The following is a 19,915-nucleotide window of genomic DNA, read 5'->3' on the forward strand; positions in this document are numbered from 1 at the left end:
AAGCTGGGACAAGCTTACCTCGTCACTACCTGATGACGTCCTTGACTACCTTGAGTGAGGCGGAGAGCTCTTTTAATTTTGAGTTTCATAAAATTTTGAAGTCTTAATGAATACTTGTCCGCTTGGACAAGGTTTATCTCCTTGTATGTTTTTCAACTCTTTTGAGCATTACAAGAACTTGTGGCCTCGTAACTTCGATCGATCGTCGGAGCATTTCTAAAAATAGTGTCGAACGTTCACTATACTTTGAAGACTTCGAGCTTTTGAGTAGCCCGGGTTCACGGTCAGCTATTCATCGATGCTTGCCCTTACTTAGCCAAGAGTTTAAGGTCGTCGCTCGACCGTCGAGGAAGATTATGCGAACACTGGGGTTTAAGGTCGCCGCTTGACCGTTGATGTACACCCGGGTTTAAGGTCGTGCTCGACCGTTGATGACGACTCGAGTTTAAGGTCTCCGCTCGACTGTTGACGTACACCCGAGTTTAAGGTCGTCGCTCGACCGTTAATGGAGACAAGAGTTTAAGGTCGTTGCTTGACCGTTGATGATGACTTGAGTTTAAGGTCGCTGCTCGACCGCTGGTGGAGACAAGAGTTTAAAGTCATTGCTCGACCGTCGATGGAGACAAGGGCTTAAGGTCGCCGCTCGACATTGATGGAGACAAGAGTTTAAGGTCGTCACTCGATCGTCAATGGAGACAAAGATTTAAGGTCGCTGCTCGACCATCGATGGAGACAAGGGTTTAAGGTCATCGCTAAACCGTCGATAGAGATATATTTCAAGAGACCTTCGCTTTTTATTCATATTTTGCCCTGCGTTCAAGAATCATGCAAAAAAAACAAATTCACTCGCGCACCTCTCATCCTAGCCCTGTAGGGTTGGAGATGATTCCCGCTCTCCGACCGCTCTGCCCTCTTCTCGGGTTTCCAATCAATCATAATTAATATGGTGGCCTTCGTTCGGCTTGGGTGACTCTGGACTTTTCTTCGTAAACCAACCCCTGAAGCTTTCTGGTGACGACGTTCACCTCTAAGCGTGGATTCTTCCGAGCGCTCCTAGCTTCAGACTTGATCATCTCAACATAGCATCACTGAGTGACCAATTGATCGCCTTTGACCTCACCCACCTGGTCGTCTACCGGGAACTTGATTTTTGGCAATAAGTAGACACCACCGCCCGAAACTCATTCAGGGCCGGTCGACCCAAGATAACGTTGTAGGCCAATAGTACGTCCACCATGATGAAGTTTGTAGTCCTAGTTCTCCTCAATGGCTCTTTCCAGAGCGAGATAGTCAGTCGGGCATGTCCGAGCTACAGTACCTCGTTGCCCGTGAAGCCATAAAGTGGGGTTGTCATGGGCAGTAGCTCACTTCGATCAATTTGTAATTGATTGAACGCCTTCTTGAATATGATGTTCACTGAACTCCCTGTATCAACAAAAGTTCGATGAATAGTATACTTAGCAATTACCGCTCGAATGATCAGCACGTCGTCGTGAGGGATCTCCACTTCCTCCAAGTCGTTGGGGTCCAAGTTGATCTCGGGCCCTTCGGCCTTCTCCCTGCAGCATACCACTGCGTGGATCTCCAACCACTGAGCGTATGACTTCCTGACTCTGTTGGAGTCGCCACCGGTCGGCCCTCCGATGATCATGTCTATTTCTCCTCGGGCAGCATTGATTCTATTTTCTTCTTCCCGAGTGGAGGGCCTATTTCACTCGGCAGGGACTCGGGAAGGATTAACGTTATCCCTCCCCTGGTGCCGATCGGACCGCTCGAGCGCTCCTCTTTCGTACTCTCGTCGTCCGGCAGACCATTGCCTCTGTCGCCGATCGAGAGTTGGAGATCAGCGGCGGTATCCTCTGGGAGCTGGTCGACTAACGATTGGCGTTATACTACGGCAATCACGTGTGTTGTAAGTCGGCGACTAGTGAAAGGAGCAAAACATGGGCATCCACACCTTGCCTCTTGTCATCTTTGGCCGACCGGAGGCCACATGCTGCGCGTCATGTGTCGTAGCCTCCTGGTATGGGCGCACTCCCTCCGCTCTCGGCCCTTTGGACAGTTGGTGGCTGCTTGCAGATCATCGCTTAGGCGCCAGTGGGGGCTCGGTCGGCGTTTCCTTCTTCCTTGCTGCTTGGGCTTCTTCCATATTTATGTACTCATTAGCTTTCCTGAGCAAGTGATCGAAGTCCTTAGGCAGCTTCTGGATGAGCGATCAGAAAAAATCTCCCTCGACGAGCCCATGAGTGAAGGCATACATCATCGTCTCGGATGAGACCGAGGGGATGTCCATGGCTACTTGATTGAAACACTGTATGTAGGCTCGGAGCATTTCTTTTGATCCTTGCTTCAAGGAGAAGAGGTTGACACTCGTCTTTTGATAGCGTCGACTGCTGGTGAAGTAATGTAAGAAGACAGCTCGGAAGTCCTTAAAGTTGCGTATTGAGTCGTCCGACAATCTTCTGAACCAACGTTGCACCGATCCGGAGAGGGTAGTGAGGAAGACTCAGCACTTCACTCCATCTGTATATTGGTGCACCGTGGCTTCATTATCGAACCTATCTAGATGATCATCTGGATCGATCGATCCGTTGTAAGTCCCGATCGTCAGCAGGGTGTAATGTCTAAGCAAAGGGTGGTCTTGTAAGATCTCTTCGGAGAACTGTCAGTTGATCCGTTCGGGCGACGTGTTGCCTCGGGGCGCCTTGCCCTTTCGTGTGTCCCAAACAGGAGCATCATCCGAAGACGATCCCCGCTCTTGATTTGCTTAGGCTATTTCCAAGGGGGTTTGGAACAAGGCGCGATGGAAGGGAATCAGCGCGGGTGGAGCTTCCCCCTGTGTACCGGTCGACCTTCAGTTCTGCCCCCATACGGAGATTTGCTCCGCTCGTTCTTCTTACCCTGCTCGTCTGTTGACCGTCGATGTTGTAGGTTGCGACGCTTGCCGATCGGCTAACACCTGTTGTTGCTGCTGCTCAATCATTTTTGCCACTCATGCTTGAACGAGCATCTCAAGCTCTTCCTGGGTGAGCGTCACGGTGGTGAGTCGTCCAGTGTCCTCCATTTCTCAGTTCGGACGCAGGCTACGTTCCCACAGACGACGCCAAATATGATTCTGTCCGAAAGTCGAAGAGACGGAAAGCTGGGGATGTGACGCTCACGCTGACCTCTTGTGGACTTCGTTCGGACCTGCAACATAGACTACGTTAGTGCCGAGTTAGGGAAGGGGTCCCCGGCGTTGGCCCTTCGATGCTCAAATTAGTCACCGACGATGAAGAATAAAGTGGAGTAACAAGAAGACTATAGCACAAATAATGAATATCGCATACCTCCGTCGATGCTTAGACCTCCCTTTATATAGAGCTCCGGTAGCGCGTGTGCATGCTTCCCAAGACGAGCACGCTTCTCAAAACTTCTCTGAAAAGACTTGTCAGTAAAGTGTCCCTGACACAGTACCTTAATAGGTCGAACATATTTCTGAAGTGATAGTGGAAGCTTCCGCCGTATGATCTTCTAGCAGTCCATGCCCGGTGTCAGCGACATCAACTCTCAAAAGGATGTTGATGGATATCAATGTACTCTACCGCTAGGTCGAGTGGGTTGGCTGCTCGACTGGTGATTCGTCGCTCTGGTGCCCCGTCCGATCGGTCAGAAACTCGATACTCCTTTGCGTGTCTGCTCGACCGAAGCTCCATTCTGCCACTGTCGAGACCTGCTGCTAGACTGAGCGGGGTAGCCGCTCTGCCCAAGTTGAATTCTGTCGATGTCAGGTTCTGCTGTTTGGCCGAGTAGGGTAGCCGCTCGGCTCGACTTCTGCACGTCGTCTCCCTTGAGCGTTGGTTATTTGACTTCTCTTTGTAGTGAAGGCGACGACGGGTCGGAGCCTTCTCCCTAGTCGGGGCATGCTTTGCTCGACCGGACGATGTCATCTACGTATTGACCACCTTGACTTTACCCTCCTTTGATTTTTACCGTGACAGCGGGGTGAAACCCTCGTTATCACCGCATCAGTAGCACCTGATGTTTTGCTAGGACTACCAATCACCAGTAGAAGTTGTCTTTTAACCACATTATTTGGTGTTGAATCTATAGAAAGAGATTTGACAAAATGGCAGGGATCACCTTGTTGAATGATACTCCACTTCCAGTGTTCTTGTCGAACTTGAACATCAGTATTCCTTAGTTCCATAGAATGCTTGTAACAAATCATGCCAAGCCCGTCCGCATGATTGAGCATCCTTCTGAGGGAAGCTTAACCTGTGAGTTCATCTTTTGTGTTTATGTTCTGCTGTGCTTAAGTCATCTTCAGTGATAGTGTCTCTTTTCATCCACTTCGATTTCTTTTTTCCTTCCTTCTCTTAGGGTCATGATCGCAAGGGATGTCCTTCAAGAAGTGCAGCCTGAGGATCAGCGAACGTTAGTAGGGGGCTGACATTGCCCATCTAACAATCAAGTCAATGGATGGACAAAGGACCGTAAGGAGCTCGAAAGAAAAAGATGGAACGAAATAGCCTTTGCAAATATCTAAAAAGATCATACCTTTACCTACCTTACCTACCTTTGTAAAGATTTAAAAAGCCTCGGCCAAAGAGAATCCATAAGGGGACCAATTGGTGGATACTGATCCTGCATCATAGATGGTTAGAGGGTAAACATCCAAAAAAGTCAGTTAGGAGTGGATCTACTATAGGACTAGGGGCCACACCCCTCCCCTCCCCAGAAGTCGAAGGAAGAGTTTGGATTGTCGAACGACTGATCACACTATCCTACGACGACGACGCTTTCATGGAACAAGTCATCCCACAGCTGGGAGATCCCACCACCACCATCCTAAATCTCTCTAAATTTAAAATCCTAGATCGCTCAGTCAGGCTCCTCTATAGCAGGCCCCTAACGGGGCCATTTAGCCCAAAGCTAACTGGGTTTCTCCAGTTGGGAAAGGAGATTGGTTGAGTGTATCTGATCCTGAAAGATTGGTGACCTGACTGGGTTTACCTAGGCTGCATCATTGAGTTATTATAGGCTCTTGTTTATCGGCTTTTGATGTGATTTGCATCTCATTTTGAGTAGAAGGGTTGGCTGTTTGTCTCTGTACAGCTTGGCGCCATTTCTTGAGGGCCTTTGAGGTCCGTTAGTGGAAGATTAACTTCTTCATGTGGGTACCCATCTAGGGTCATTTTAAACAAATATAACCTCAGTTTGAAACTTGTTGGGAAATTATCTCTGCAAGGGGTGCACTTATCCCTGACAACTTGACAGTCTACTTATAGTCCGTGATTTATATTTAGTCATATAATCTGAAAATGAGCTATGCAGAACTTCAGAAATGAACGTAGTAATCATCTTCTGTTACAATTAGAAAATTATCTCAATATATAATCCTGAATTGAATTTGCGGTGGTTGGGAAATAAAATGTGTGGCTGCCTTTGAAGATTGATATCAGACACAACCACCTTATCTGAACAAGATTGTTTCTTCCACAATGAGAAAGCTGAGGCCTTCCCCATGCACTTCATTCCACCATCACCATACAAAAAATGAGTGATGATGCCATTTCCAATGGCTTCTCTTTTCTTCTTTTTTTCTTGAGTACCTCACTTGGCATATAAATCTCTTATCAGCAACCCTGGTGCTCTTCAGTTGCAGCCATGGCGAGCCATGCAACTCTTGCCTCCTCCAGAATCCCTTGCAGCATGGGGTTCCACTCCAAGACCAACTCACCCTGCTTCACCAAGGTGATCTCTCTCTCTCTTTCATTCTACAAGTGATTTTAACAGTAATTTGCAGGTGTATGAGTGTCATGTCGAAGGATCTGAATCCAATTTCATGATTGCAGAGGCTAGAGTTTGCTGAATTCTCCGGACTAAAATCATGCTCGAGCATCACTTTTGCAGGGCACAGCAGAGAAGCATCCTTCTCGGAAGCGTTGGCCTACCAGTTATCTACCAAGGCAAGTTCTTCCACAATTTTCAGCATGAAATGTAGAAACCATGCTTGTAGTTATGCTTTTGTGTATCCTTCCAGGCAGCTAGAGCTGTTCCTCCAAAAGGGGTGACTGTTGCAAAGTTGAAGGTTGCAATCAATGGTTTCGGGAGAATAGGTCGAAACTTCCTCCGCTGTTGGCACGGCCGGAAGGACTCACCGCTGGAGGTCATCGTCGTCAACGACAGTGGCGGTGTCAAGAATGTATGGCACATCTGATGTTTAAGCCTTTCCTAGGAAACAAAACAATGTTAGAACAAGTTATTCTGTAACAGGCATCTCACCTTCTCAAATATGACTCAATGCTTGGGACCTTCAAAGCTGATGTGAAGATTGTAGACAATGAGACTATCAGCGTCGACGGCAAGCCCATCAAGGTCGTAGCCAATCGCGATCCTCTCAAGTTACCTTGGGCCGAGCTCGGAATCGATATCGTCATTGAGGTACATGATTCCTATTTAAATTTCACAAGCAATTGTGAACTTACTACAACAAATTTGCTAATCCCTTACAAGAACAGGGGACGGGAGTCTTTGTCGATGGTCCGGGAGCTGGGAAACACATACAGGCCGGTGCAAAGAAGGTGATCATCACAGCACCAGCAAAAGGAGCAGACATTCCGACGTACGTTGTGGGGGTGAATGAGGGAGATTACAGTCACGAGGTTTCAAATATAGTTAGGTATGCAGCCTTTATTTTGCTCCCGATCGAACACAATATTTCTTCTCCCTCTTGATGTCTTTCATTTGATCGTCGCATAGCAATGCATCTTGCACAACCAATTGCCTCGCTCCTTTCGTCAAGATCTTGGACGAAGAATTCGGTAATACATCCATTGCTTGTGCTTCTTGAACTTCAAGCTAAATGAACGCTACGTACTCTTGTAATTCTTGTTTGTGTTTCTTGTTACTTTTGTAGGCATTGTGAAGGGAACCATGACGACTACTCACTCTTACACAGGAGATCAGGTCTGATGTCTTCTCTTACGCATGGTTTGATTGACTGATATCTATCAAAGTGGTTAGCACTTTGCAGAGGCTGCTAGATGCGTCGCACAGGGACTTGAGGCGCGCGCGAGCGGCGGCGCTGAACATTGTGCCGACGAGCACCGGCGCAGCAAAAGCGGTGTCGCTGGTGCTGCCGCAGCTCAAGGGGAAGCTCAACGGGATCGCGCTTCGCGTGCCGACGCCCAACGTGTCGGTCGTCGACCTGGTCATCAACGTCGAGAAGAAGGGAATTTCGGCGGAAGACGTCAACGCCGCGTTCCGAAAGGCCGCTGACGGGCCGCTGAAGGGCGTCCTGGCCGTGTGCGACATTCCCCTGGTTTCCGTTGACTTCCGATGCACCGACGTCTCCTCCACGATAGATTCCTCGTTGACAATGGTGATGGGGGAGGACATGGTCAAGGTGGTGGCTTGGTACGACAACGAATGGGGATACAGGTATATATATCATCGCATTGCTTTCGCATAGTCGATCGTAGACGATGAATCAGAACAGAATTGTTCGACGTGATGATTTCATGATGCTTCGATGATGCAGCCAAAGAGTTGTCGATTTGGCTCATCTGGTGGCGAGCCAGTGGCCTGGAGCCCCTGCACAGGCGAGTGGAGATCCTCTCGAGGACTTCTGTCAGACCAATCCGTCGACCGACGAATGCAAAGTCTTTGAAAGTTAAAAAAACAAGATACAACACGATCTCTTTAATTTCCTTGCAGCGTGGCCGCAAGAATCTTGTGCTGAATTTGTACTGGTTTTTTACATAATAAAAAACATGTGTTCTAAGGATCAAGATGATTGATATCTTTGAAGAAAAAGAAAAGAAAGGGCTGTTGTTCATATGTACGCAACTGCTTCGCAGCAAAGGCCTTCGAGTTCTTACTAAAATGAAAGAAAAGTAAGGTGCTGAAAGCTTCCTTGTTGATCTCGATGTCATTTAAGGAAAATTTTCATCCAAAATTACTCCATTCTCGTCTCGATTTCCGGCTGAAATTATAACTCAGAGCTTTCCAGTTTGAAATGCCCGTCGGGCGGCCTAATCCCAATCTCCTTATGTAAATGCGTTACCTTCGTCATTGCATCGGCGAGAAGTGAAATGGTTTTGGCGAAGAGAAGATTTCGGTTGCTGCTATAAATGAGGTGTTTTCCCTGTTTCAGCCCTCGCCGGAGGGGAATCGACGGTAGGATTGAAGACGCCCCTCGCTCCGATTCTACTTCGGGAGTAGCGGTCGATGCTTCTTCAGGTGGGCGTCTCAAACCCTAAACTACCTCCTCATGCTTGCTTGGTTCAAAAGTTAGCTCTTTTTTGGACGCGCGATAGGGAATGAGAAGAATGCGTCATATCAAGAGAGCGGGAGGAGAGAATCCGCGAAAAAGTTCGCCTTTAAGGATCTCGCCATGGCCTGCCAGAACTTTCAAAAGACCAGTGTAATCGGTGAAGGGGGTTTCGGTAGGGTTTACAAAGGGCGACTTGATACAGGCCAGGCAAGTGATTTCCCTCCCCCTTCTTCTTCTTCTTCTTCTTTCCTTCTCTTCCTACTGAACAAAACTGAGCCTTTTGATGCATCTCGGGGAGCAGATGGTGGCCATCAAGCAGCTTGACCATGACGGTGCGCAGGGAAGTAAAGAATTCCTGGTGGAGGTTCTGATGCTGGTGGTGTTGCGGCATCCGAACCTTGTGAGTTTGGTAGGGTATTGTGCTGAGGGAGGTGAGCGACTGTTAGTTTACGAGTACATGCCTAAAGGAAGCTTGGAGGATCACTTATTCAGTAAGCTTTGTTGTTTCCCTTGTTACATTGTCGATCCAAACTTATGATCTTTGTTTTATGGCTTCAATCAATCAATTTGATCTTCAGAGAAATGCTTTTGGGTCCGTTAGGGATCTTTACTTTCAATCAGATGTTGCAATATCAAGTTTATTGACAGAAATTAGGAGAATCATTATGATATTTAGATTGGCTTGAAGTTATTTTGAATAACCCAGAGATTATAATCCTCTGGTTATTGACAGATGTTTGTAATAATACATCAAGAATTGCATCATGTTTTAGCTTTGGTAATCAAATGTTTATCAATCTATTACTGTCGTTTTGGCAGATGTATCACCAGAGAGACCACCTCTCGACTGGAATGCGCGAATGAAGATTGCTCTTGGAGTTGCAAAAGGGCTCACATACTTGCATAATGTTGCAAACCCACCTGTTATTTACCGAGACATGAAGGCTGCAAATATATTGTTGGATAACGACTTCAACCCGAAGCTCTCTGATTTTGGGCTTGCAAAACTAGGACCCGTTGGCGACGATACACATGTTTCGACAAGAGTAATGGGAACATACGGCTACTGTGCCCCTGACTATGCCATGACTGGTAAGCTCACTCTGAAATCTGATGTTTACAGTTTCGGTGTGCTGCTTCTGGAGCTGATAACAGGACGACGAGCTTTTGACCCTTTGAGGCCTTATGCACAGCGGAACTTGACACTTTGGGTGAGTCAGTGCAAGTTTTATCATGTCCCGTTAATTGCTTATTTTGATCGAAATCATTATGATTCTTAGTAAGTTAATTCTATAGCAAAGGTTGGAAGTGGGGAATGTTAGGATCTTCAACAGTGATGGTAATACTTACTGAGCTAGACATAACTCTTCAGGTTGAGTAATCAGTATGTTAAGCTTTTTTGCATCGGTATCAATATGTGATAGCGCAAACTATGACTTTCAAAATCCTTGTTCTCATTGGATTTATCTTTAGTTCTCCTTTGATGAAGTAAAACTGCATTGTAAATCCATTTCTTGAAACATAACTATGCATTCGTTAGAAGTTTCAGAGATCAAGGGCAATCTCATCAGTTCATGTTAGAAAGCTATCGTATCGTATGGTAGCCTTGGTAAAGAAAATATTTTGCTTTCCTTTGTCCCTTTTCAAGCTTTACTGATGCTTTAGTTTGTCTATTGTCTTTCTGTAAGGTGCATCCCTTTCTCAACCACAGGAAGACAATTTTGCGGCTGGCTGATCCATATCTCCGACACTGCTTTCCTCCACAGGCATTCCAACAGTTGGTTTACATAAGCTCAATGTGTCTGAAGGAGCAGGCTCATGTTCGGCCGACCATGACCGATGTTGTGGCTACCCTAGACGTTGTAGCATCCCAGCCTTATGCTCCGGAACCTGCCTTCATGTTCACAGACAGAGCTCCATCTTTGAATCTAAGACAAAAGGGCTAACAAAGACCAATCACGAGGTAAAAAAGGATGATTCCATATAGAAGAATTGTTTGTAGATTGGACAATGAAATAAAACAAATATTTATCATTAAATTACTGGCAGTATTCACCTCTACCAAATTCAAGATGTTAAAATGTCCCACGGAGCATGGTTTAAATACATTTCTTGTAGAGTTTTAACCCGATTTTACCTAGATAAAAAAAATGTTAGACTGTTAATAGTAAATATTTGCTTTATTTTTAAATTTTATTTTTATTTTTGGAGAACCAAATTTTAAAATGGGAATTTTCAATATATTTAAATGCCTTTCAACATCTTTATAGAAGAAGACTAAACAAATAAATTGAGAAGGGTTAAAAAGTTTGAATTAAAAAAAAACATTAAATAATTACCGTGTTTAATGTGAGATAGACAGAAACTTTATTTTTGACCAAAAAAAATAAAATGGAGATTTATTTTATTATTATTTAAAATCTTGAGCTACATATACTTAGGAAAACTCTATTATGTAAATACTTTGTGATAGGATCATAAGTAGCATGATGGTATTATTTCCTAGAAAAATCAGTCATAATACACATGATGCAAATATTCATTGGTTCTCATCAAAAACCAAAGCAAGATAATTAGGACATCTTCAATAGTTAGAATTTTACAACAACTTTTTTTATGATCTCAATATGTCACATCAACATTCTAAAAATCTATTGAAACATCTCCAATAGTTAGAGCTTTAAATAATTTTTGTGTACTTCATTTTATAATATGTAATTGCATGACTACATGCATATTACATTAATTTTAACAAAAAAAACAGTTTTGAAATTTCACTACTGCTCTTTAACAATAAACTTCAAACCTTACATCCACAATGGTTAGAACTTTTTTATTTAGCTTTTTCATTTTACAAACCGCTTTAAAAACCTTACATTAGAGATGCTCTTAGTGTCGGTCTTCATCCTATATTTTTCCACACTCTGTCTCAAAAATTATGTTTTTTTTTTAAATTTAGGTATTATTATTTTTGAAGATGATTCATCCAGATTTATGAAAGTTTTTTTTATCAACTATCAAGATAAATTGAGAAATATTCATGAAGGCTTATTTAAATAGTCAATATTCTTAGAGTTGCTATCCCATTGAAAAAAAATTCTACAGTAGTTAGGATTCAACTTTTAGATGCTTGATTAATTATTTGATGGTGTAGGTACCCCGAGATAGTTTTGATGTAGTCAACCGAGTTAAGTTAGATCCTATGTGTTTGATGCTTTGTGTCTAAATGTGCAAGAACTTAGGAGCACAAGAAGTCGAGCGAAAGACGCAGCTAACGAGAAGGATGACACGGGAGAGAGTCACGAGCTCGATGCGTCCAAGAGACGAGGTGCTGCGAAAGAGTACGCTGGTGGATGAGAATGAAGCTTATGGTATTTCCGAGGGACGAGAAGCTAGAGCGGAAGCTTGCTCGAGGAAAAAAGGTCGAAAAATGAGTTCGGGTGAACCCTATTTCGGATGACCAAAATCACTCAAGCGAACGAAGCCTGAATGGAAGAGATATGAGCAGTCAACAATGGTTTACTGCTCCAAGCACCTGGAGCAACTCCAGGCGCCCGGATGCTCCAAGCGCCCGGAGGTGCTCCGAGCACCCAAACCCCTGGGGCAGCCGAGGGTGCCTCCCTTGGCGAGCTTTAAACAGGCCGCACTAGCACGGTCCAGGTGCCCGGAGGTGCTCCGAGTGCCCAGACCATATAAGGTTTATCCAGATCAAGCAGTTGCAATGTGGATAAAGTTTTATCCATGCCCAAGTGCCCGAAGCCCTTCTAGATGCCCAAAGCTGCCACATCAGCAAACGGTCAGATTCGACCAGCAGGCTATAAATAGAGCCATCATCACTTGTACACGAATTCATTTTCAGTTTTACTTCATTAATTGTGAGCTATCAACGTTATAAGAGGTTACTCCGTTTGAAGGAGAATTCTAGTAAGCTTTTTATAGTCTTGAATTAGCAATCTTCTAATTACAAACCAAGTAAATTTCTGTGCCTCTATCTTTTATTAATTAGTTTATTATTTCTTTTTATACAAGTGTTTCTCTAAATTATTTCAAAAAAATGAGAAAGGTCTATTTGGTTTTTAGGGCAATTCACGCCTCTTGCCAGCCGACCGAGGACCATCAATTGGTATCAGAACCAGGCTTGTTTCAAAAGGACTAACTGCTAGTCGAAACAAAAGAAATGGTCAGATCCGACATCTACTCGTCAAAATTTGAGGGAAACTTCACAACATGGAAAAAGCGCATGGAGGTATTTTTAAGACCGATTTTGAAATCTTATTAATTATAAAATACGGTTTTGTAGCACCTAAGGATCAACACGGAGTTAAGAAAGAAGAGTACACATAGACGAAGAAGGAACAAGCCGACTTCATGGCTAATGGAAAAGTAGAGTTTCATCTACTTAGTGTTCTTCCGCCCCAGGAGGTTAGCCAGATCGGAAGCTATGACTCCGACAAAGATCTCTGGGAAAAATTCCTAGAGTTTTACAAGGGTACTTCGGAAGCCAAACTAGTAAAGCGAGATATCCTCTGAAACCAACTGATGAACCTTCGAATGAACAAGGGAGAAATGGTAGGCCAACTCCATGCAAGGATCGAAGATCTGATCACCCAACTCAACAACCTCAGAGAAAAGGTAACAAATCGTGACTCTTTAAGGTACACACTTAACACCTTTTCAAGAACTCAAGAGCGGTCAACCTTAGTAGATGATTACTATATTTCTAAGGACCTCGAAGCAAGTACGCTTAAAAGTTTATTTCTATGTTTGAACTTCACTAGTCTTGTTGTGTAGATACTTAATAAATAGAAAAATAAAATAATATTGCTCTAAAAGCCAATAAGGACGAATCAGACGTCGACATTTCTCTCGACAATGACGAATCAACATATATGGTAAGGAAATTTAATAAATTTTTTAGATCTAATAAATTTAATCAAGTGCAGCGCGAAGAAAAGAAGAGCAAGGAAGATAAGATGCTATAACTGTAATGAAGAGGGGCACATCAAAAAGGATTGCTCAAAGATGAAGAATAAGGACAACAAGAAAGGACCAAGCACAAGACTTTGAAGGTGACTTGGAACGAGTCATCATCAGAATCTGATTTGGAGTATGCTGAACTTGCACTGATGGCGAGTCATAGGGGTGTCAAAAATGAACCCGACCCGACGACCCAACCCGAGTCGACCCGAAAAAAATCGGGTTCGGGTTGGGCATTTTCGGGTTCGGGTCGGGTTCAGGTTGGAGGGTTGGAGAGTAAAAAAATTTCGGGTTGGGTCGGGTCGGGTTCGGGTTGACCCGGGTTGACCCGGGTTGGCTTAAATATAGGGTTTTGTGGGTTTTTTTGAGGTTAAATCAAATTTTATTTTAAAAATTTAGATGTTTTTATGTATATTAATATCATGTTTGTATGATAATGATGGAATATTGAGATAAAAGTGAAGAATTATAGGGAAAATAACCCAAAAAAGTCGTTTTGAATCGGATTTTCGAGTTATATGGGTCGGGTTCGGGTTGGTCGGGTTCGGGTTCGGGTTCGGGTTGAGGTGTTTTGGGTTGAACTCGGGTTCGGGTCGGGTTCGGGTTGGGTTAAAAAAAAAAAAACTCAACCCGACCCAACCCGACCTGACCCATCCGAATTGACACCCCTAGCGAGTCACCAGGAGGAGTGTTAGAATGTATACTAAAAGCCTAGCTTTTTGTATAAACATTTATTTTGAAATGAGAATCACATTGGTCAAATGTCAGCATTTAGTTAAATGCAGTTGTCTATTTAATTTATATTGTAGATAACATGGTATGTGGTGTCACACAGAAGATCATGTTATCAGTTCCTTATAAATTATAAATAGTAGCTCATAACCAAGATGGATTGGGACAAACCATTGGAATGGTTGTAGTGTAATTTGGTATTAGTTTATCTTGACTATAAAATTACACTAGTACATTATGTGTGTATTGATCAGGACCATTTGAGGTCGTTTCTTTTATACTGACTGCATAAAAGAATAGAACCTCTGTTATTATGGATATACGTACTCTTAATCCCGATATAATAACAAGCACATATACTTAGTATTTATTTTTTTAATTTATCAAAGGGTGAGATTTATTCGTTAAATCAATATGCCCGATAAGTTGGGAAATAATATTATTTATATGGTGTGTTGTTGATTATAGAAGAAAATTGTGTCCTATTTATTAGGATGATGATGTCCCTTTGAGGAGCTCATAAGGATTGTTATGTAAACCCTGCAGGTGGACTTAGTTCCGACATGACAATGAAGTTGAGTAGTACTACTCTTGGAGCTAGATGTTAATTAAATGAGTTGTCAGTAACTCATTTAATTAATGAGCATTCGATATCTTAAACACAGGGAGATTAGCGCACTCATGATAAGAAGGAGCCCATAATGTAATATGGGATTGGTGCGATAGTTCAATAATAACTCATTAGTGGTATGAATTATTATTGATAAATTTGAGTTGGGTGTTCGGGTCAAACATAGGAATGTTAGGACCTTCGGAGGCGGCTATACGGGGGGGGTGAATAGCCGACCCCAAATTTTCGTTTCTTCCTACAATTTAGGTTAGCGCAGCGGAAATACAATGTAGAAACGAAAGTGGAGAAGATCAAACCTCAAACACGATGATGTAACGAGGTTCGGAGATAATACTCCTACTCCTCGGCGTGTCCGTAAGGTGGACGAAGCCTATCAATCCGTCGGTGGATGAGATCCCGAAAAACCGGCTAATAGAAACTCCTTCTGGGTGGAGAAACCTCGCCACAAACTTCTTGCAACAGCAAGATAGGAGTACAAAGATACAACACAATACAAAGGCAGTAAGAATGTAAAAACACAGCTTGCCTTCTAGTCGACTGGATGAAGCAGCAACTTCACGAAACACCTACAACAGCAGGAACCAGCCGAAGGAAGCTTCCACGAAGCTTCAGGAAGATGAGAGCTTAGCAAAGCTCTGATTGCAGTAAGATCAGAAAGAAAAGAGAGACAGTTCCTACTGTAGAGGCACTCGACCCCTTTATATCCCTGAACCTGCGAACCTGTGAAGAGGGCAGAAGACACAGCAGAAATCTAGCCGTTGTGACTCAGCGGCTAGAGTCGACCGATCAGCTCCACCGATCGGTCCAGACCTTCTCGATTGGTCTTGGGACCGATCAGGACCCTTTCGATCGGTCCCCGGACCGATCAGACGCTTCACAGAGAGTTGCCCAACTCTATGATCGGTCCGTGGACCGATTGTGGAGCTTTCGTCCATGCAGACTTCTCCCGATCTTCTTCACCGAGCATGCCCGATCGGTCACCGGACCGATCAGGTAATCACTTCAGCACACTTGATCGGTCACCGGACCGATCATCAACACAGTCATATGTGGATCGGTCACTGGGCCGATCCAGTTTAAAGCTCCCACCCTAAACCCTACCGGTCCCGAGCGAGCTACCGAGCCCTCTCCGATCTAGTCCGGAGAACGAGCCGACCTCTCCTACCTGGTCCTGAGAACGAGCTACCGAGCCCTCTCTGACCTAGTCCGGAGAACGAGCTGTCGAGCCCTCTCCGACTTCGTCCGGTCCAGAGAACGAGCTACCGAGCCCTCTCTGACCTAGTCCGGAGAACGAGCTACCAAGCCCTCTCCGACTTCCCATGCCAAGTTTCCATACTTGGACTTTTCCCGTGCCAAGCTCCCTGCTTGGACTTTTCCGTGCCAAGTCTCCATACTTGGACTTTTCTCGTGTCAAGCTCCCTGCTTGGACTTTTCACCAGATGTCTGGTCAACCTTGACCTATCTGGATTTCTCTTGCCTGGCTTCACTCACCAGAACTTTCCAACTGCCTGGCTTCACTCACCAGAACTTTCCAACTGCCTGGCTTCACTCACCAGGATTTTCACCTGGCTTCACTCACCAGGATTTCCCGAATCAGGTCGACTCACCTCGGGTCAACCAGGTCAACCTTGACCAAAGATTGCACCCACAATCTCCCAAGTTTGTATTCTGTCAAACATCAGAATACAACTTTTCTACTCTCGTCAAACATCAGAATAGAACTTTTCTATTCTCGTCAAAAATCAAAATACAACTCGAGTCAGGTCAACTCGAGTCAGGTCAACCAGGTCAACCTTGACCTAAGGTTGCACCAACAATCTCCCCCTTTTTGATATTTGACAAAAACCATAATCAAGTTAGGTTAACCCGATAACCTAACTTAGGTTTTCCAATGTTCTTTCTTGAACATTCTCCCCAAACTCTAATGTTCTTCCATGAACATTCTTTGGACATTCTCCCATTCTCACCCTTTTTGACACACATCAAAAAGAGTGAATCAAGGTCAAGAGTTTCTTCCTAACGAAAGTCCCATACCTTTCATTGAAACCCTTAAATTCCCCCTTGATACTAAAGTCAACAATCAACTTAGTGATAATCCCATATCACTCAAGTTTTTAGAGTAAAAACTCCCCCTAAAAGGCAACTCCCCCTTGACTAATAGGTAAAACTCCTCCTAAAGGTCAACTCCCTCTTGACCATTGCACCAACAATGTCTTGGAGAGTTTCAAACCTTTAGAAATCCAAAATACAAACTGTGTTTTAACTTTCAGACAACACAGTCGAAAATCAGCATTTTGGCACGCTCAGCCCTTTATTGGATCGGTCACCAGACCGATCCACACTTCCCTGGATCAGTCCAGTGACCGATCCAGACCTCCCGGGACCGATCAGCATCCCTTCTGATCGGTCCATAAAGCTCTGATAGGAATTTCTGATTTTTCTCCCGAAATTCAGAACCCCCTAAAAATTCACAGAAAATTCCAAAAATTATAAAATTTTGAGGATACATTTCTCATAACATATATTATCATGGAAAAATAGTTTTCTATGAAAATCACTTCCATTTTCAAATCTTGATACAAAGTTTAAAAACTTTGAAATAGTTCGAGTTTACCTCAACTTTGTATCAACTTGCTCAATGATGAATGCTATCACTAGAAAAGCTTCATTAAGGTTTTTCAAATCAATTTTAAAATGATTTTAAACCATTCAATTTAGAACCATAATCTTAGGGCTAAATGTACATGACTTGTACACAAGCTTTCCCTATGATCCTCAATTTAGAATTAGGCTCATCTAGGTACAAGAGCTATGCACCTTGATTCTAACTCATAATCCTAATATCTCACACACATCTAAGGTGTATCAAACACATCCAAGTCAATTTTGATGTGAGATATGGGTTTAGGTCATCTTAAGCTAAGTTCTCATGCATTTTCTAGACAACAATTTGATTTCCATATCAAATTGAGTTTTTATCCTTAAATCAATTTAATTGATCATAAATGCAAGAGATGATGACATGACATAAAATAATATCATAAGTGAAAACATGTGCCAATGTCATGATGTCATGTCATAAAGTATGAAACTTAAATAAGGCATGACATATAACTAACCTAAGCATTATCATGACATTTCAAATGATAATAAATTAAATATGATGTCATGACATGACATATGACAAACAATATATGGCAAATAACATGTAAAAGTATAGAAGATATCTAATTCTAGCCTTAGTTGCCATTTTTGATAGTTTTGATCATTTTGCCATAGATTCTATATTCCTAAGTGTAATAGACCTAAAATCATATACCAAAGATTTTTAGATCACTATGTGCCAATTAGATTGACTCTAGAAAACTCCTCAAATGTGATTGGCACGTCCTAATCACCATAGGAATAACTTTCCATTTCATTTTCAAGGCTTGATTACACCTTGAAAATTCCTAAAGTGCCACCTTTTGCCATGATTAGGTTAACTACCTATTCAAGTAAGGTTGGCACACCCTAAACCATCTAGCGTGATGGAATCACGCTCTTAGGAACCCAATACCTATTGGAGCTCATTGGGTTCACTAAATATTCACTAGGGATGACTTCCCTAGCAACCCTCCTAATGACCCTCCTAGGCTTTAAAGCCTTGGTCATTTGGGACTCATCAAGATCAACTCTAAGGGTGACTCCCCTTGTGACCTTGGTGATGGTCTTTCTAGCCCTAGGTCTTGTTCCATAATCGAATAGAACATTATGATAAGTGGGCTTGACCACTTGAGTCTTAGGTTTGTGACCCAAACCTCTCATGTTCTTGGGCTTTGATTTCTGACCCTTAGACCCTTGAGTTGACTTCTCTAAATTCTTAAGGGTCTTTTCTAAGTTGTCAAGTCTTGACCTCAAGACTTGATTTTCCTTTTCTAATACCTCAAGTTTTAATTTGTCATTTTTCTTTGAGGTATACCTAGGCATATGTCTAGTTTTTTTGGGATTCCTACCTAGGTTTTCCTTAACCTTAGATGAGTTAATTCTAGGGTTGGTTTTTCTAGTATTGTCCTTATCTAGGCTAACATGTTTGGCACCTAAGCACGTGTATCGGTTACTATAGTTATCATGCTTATTATTATTGACAATAGCAATAAGGCTACTAGCATGCATCCTACTAGAATTGCAAGAATGTACCTTAAAGATTACCTTAGGGTTTACCTTAGCTCCCCCTATAGACGTGCTCGGTCTCTTGTCCTTGTGAGATTGCCTCCCCCTCGGACATTGGCTCATATAGTGTTCCCTTCGCTTACATTGGAAGCACACCACGTGCTCCTTACCCTTGCGTATCGGGACTCCGGCTTTCTTGACCTTTGGCGCCGGTGGAGTCTTCCTAATCCTCCTTGGACACTTACTCTTGTAATGTCCATATTCCCTACACTCAAAGTACATTATATGTAATTTACAAGAAATTAAATTGCTTGAGTTACCTAGTGTTGAGGGTGGAGATGAGCTTTCTCCTTCATCCCTTCCGGAGGTAGAAGTTTCTTCTTCTTGCTCCAATCTTGAAGAAGAACTCTCCTCCTCTTCTTCCTTAGATGTTGAGTAGCCCTCAACTTCTAATTCCTTACCTCCATGAAGTGAGCTACTTGACTCACTTGACTCCTCTTCATGACTTGAATTGGAGTTTCCCTCATGGAACTTGGCCAAGTTGTTCCACAATTCCTTGGCATTGTTGTAACCACCTATCTTACACAAGATATCGTTAGGTAATGAGAATTCAAAATTTTTCATTACCTCGTCGTTGATTATGGATTGGTGGATTTGTTCCTTCGTCCACCTCTTCTTTTCAAGAATTTCTCCTTCTTCATCCCTTGGAGGAACAAAACCTACTTGTACACAATTCCAATTAACTAAGTTAGTCATAAGAAAGTACTTCATTCTTACCTTCCAAAATGCGAAGTCATCGCGATCGTAGAAGGGTGGAATCGTGACGTCTTCTCCAAGTCCATCCATTCTCTAGCTTGTGCTCCCTTGGGTGTTAATCCGACGAAGAGCAACCAAGCTCTGATACCACTTGTTAGGACCTTCGGATGCGGCTAGAGGGGGGGTGTGAATAGCCGACCCCAAATTTTTGTTTCTTCCTACAATTTAGGTTAGCGTAGCAGAAATACAATGTAGAAACGAAAGTGGAGAAGATCAAACCTCAAACACGATGATGTAACGAGGTTCGGAGATAATACTCCTACTCCTCGGCGTGTCCGTAAGGTGGACGAAGCCTATCAATCCGTCGGTGGATGAGACCCCGGAAAACCGGCTAATAGAAACTCCTT

The 19,915-nt window shown here is 43.3% G+C and overlaps 2 protein-coding genes across 2 annotated transcripts; both read left to right on the top strand.

Annotated features, from left to right (window-relative positions):
• The first annotated feature begins 5,491 nt into the window (after positions 1 to 5,491).
• On the top strand, positions 5,492 to 7,775 carry LOC121984799 (glyceraldehyde-3-phosphate dehydrogenase B, chloroplastic-like). The gene is made up of 9 exons (XM_042537933.1): positions 5,492 to 5,736; positions 5,838 to 5,951; positions 6,026 to 6,187; positions 6,259 to 6,426; positions 6,504 to 6,664; positions 6,745 to 6,806; positions 6,902 to 6,951; positions 7,019 to 7,425; positions 7,526 to 7,775. Exons 1-9 carry the CDS (start codon positions 5,650 to 5,652, stop codon positions 7,659 to 7,661), a joined length of 1,347 nt encoding a protein of 448 aa, XP_042393867.1. The 5' UTR covers positions 5,492 to 5,649; the 3' UTR covers positions 7,662 to 7,775.
• Positions 7,776 to 7,907: 132 nt separating this feature from the next.
• Positions 7,908 to 10,385, top strand: LOC121984800 (probable serine/threonine-protein kinase PBL21). Its single transcript, XM_042537934.1, has 5 exons — positions 7,908 to 8,226; positions 8,304 to 8,467; positions 8,562 to 8,751; positions 9,080 to 9,471; positions 9,949 to 10,385. The coding sequence occupies exons 1-5, from the start codon at positions 8,118 to 8,120 to the stop codon at positions 10,204 to 10,206; spliced, it is 1,113 nt and encodes a 370-aa protein (XP_042393868.1). The 5' UTR covers positions 7,908 to 8,117; the 3' UTR covers positions 10,207 to 10,385.
• The last annotated feature ends 9,530 nt before the right edge of the window (positions 10,386 to 19,915 follow it).

Source organism: Zingiber officinale, chromosome 5B (assembly GCF_018446385.1).
Source record: "Zingiber officinale cultivar Zhangliang chromosome 5B, Zo_v1.1, whole genome shotgun sequence".
In the NCBI taxonomy this organism is placed as follows: Eukaryota; Viridiplantae; Streptophyta; class Magnoliopsida; order Zingiberales; family Zingiberaceae; genus Zingiber; species Zingiber officinale.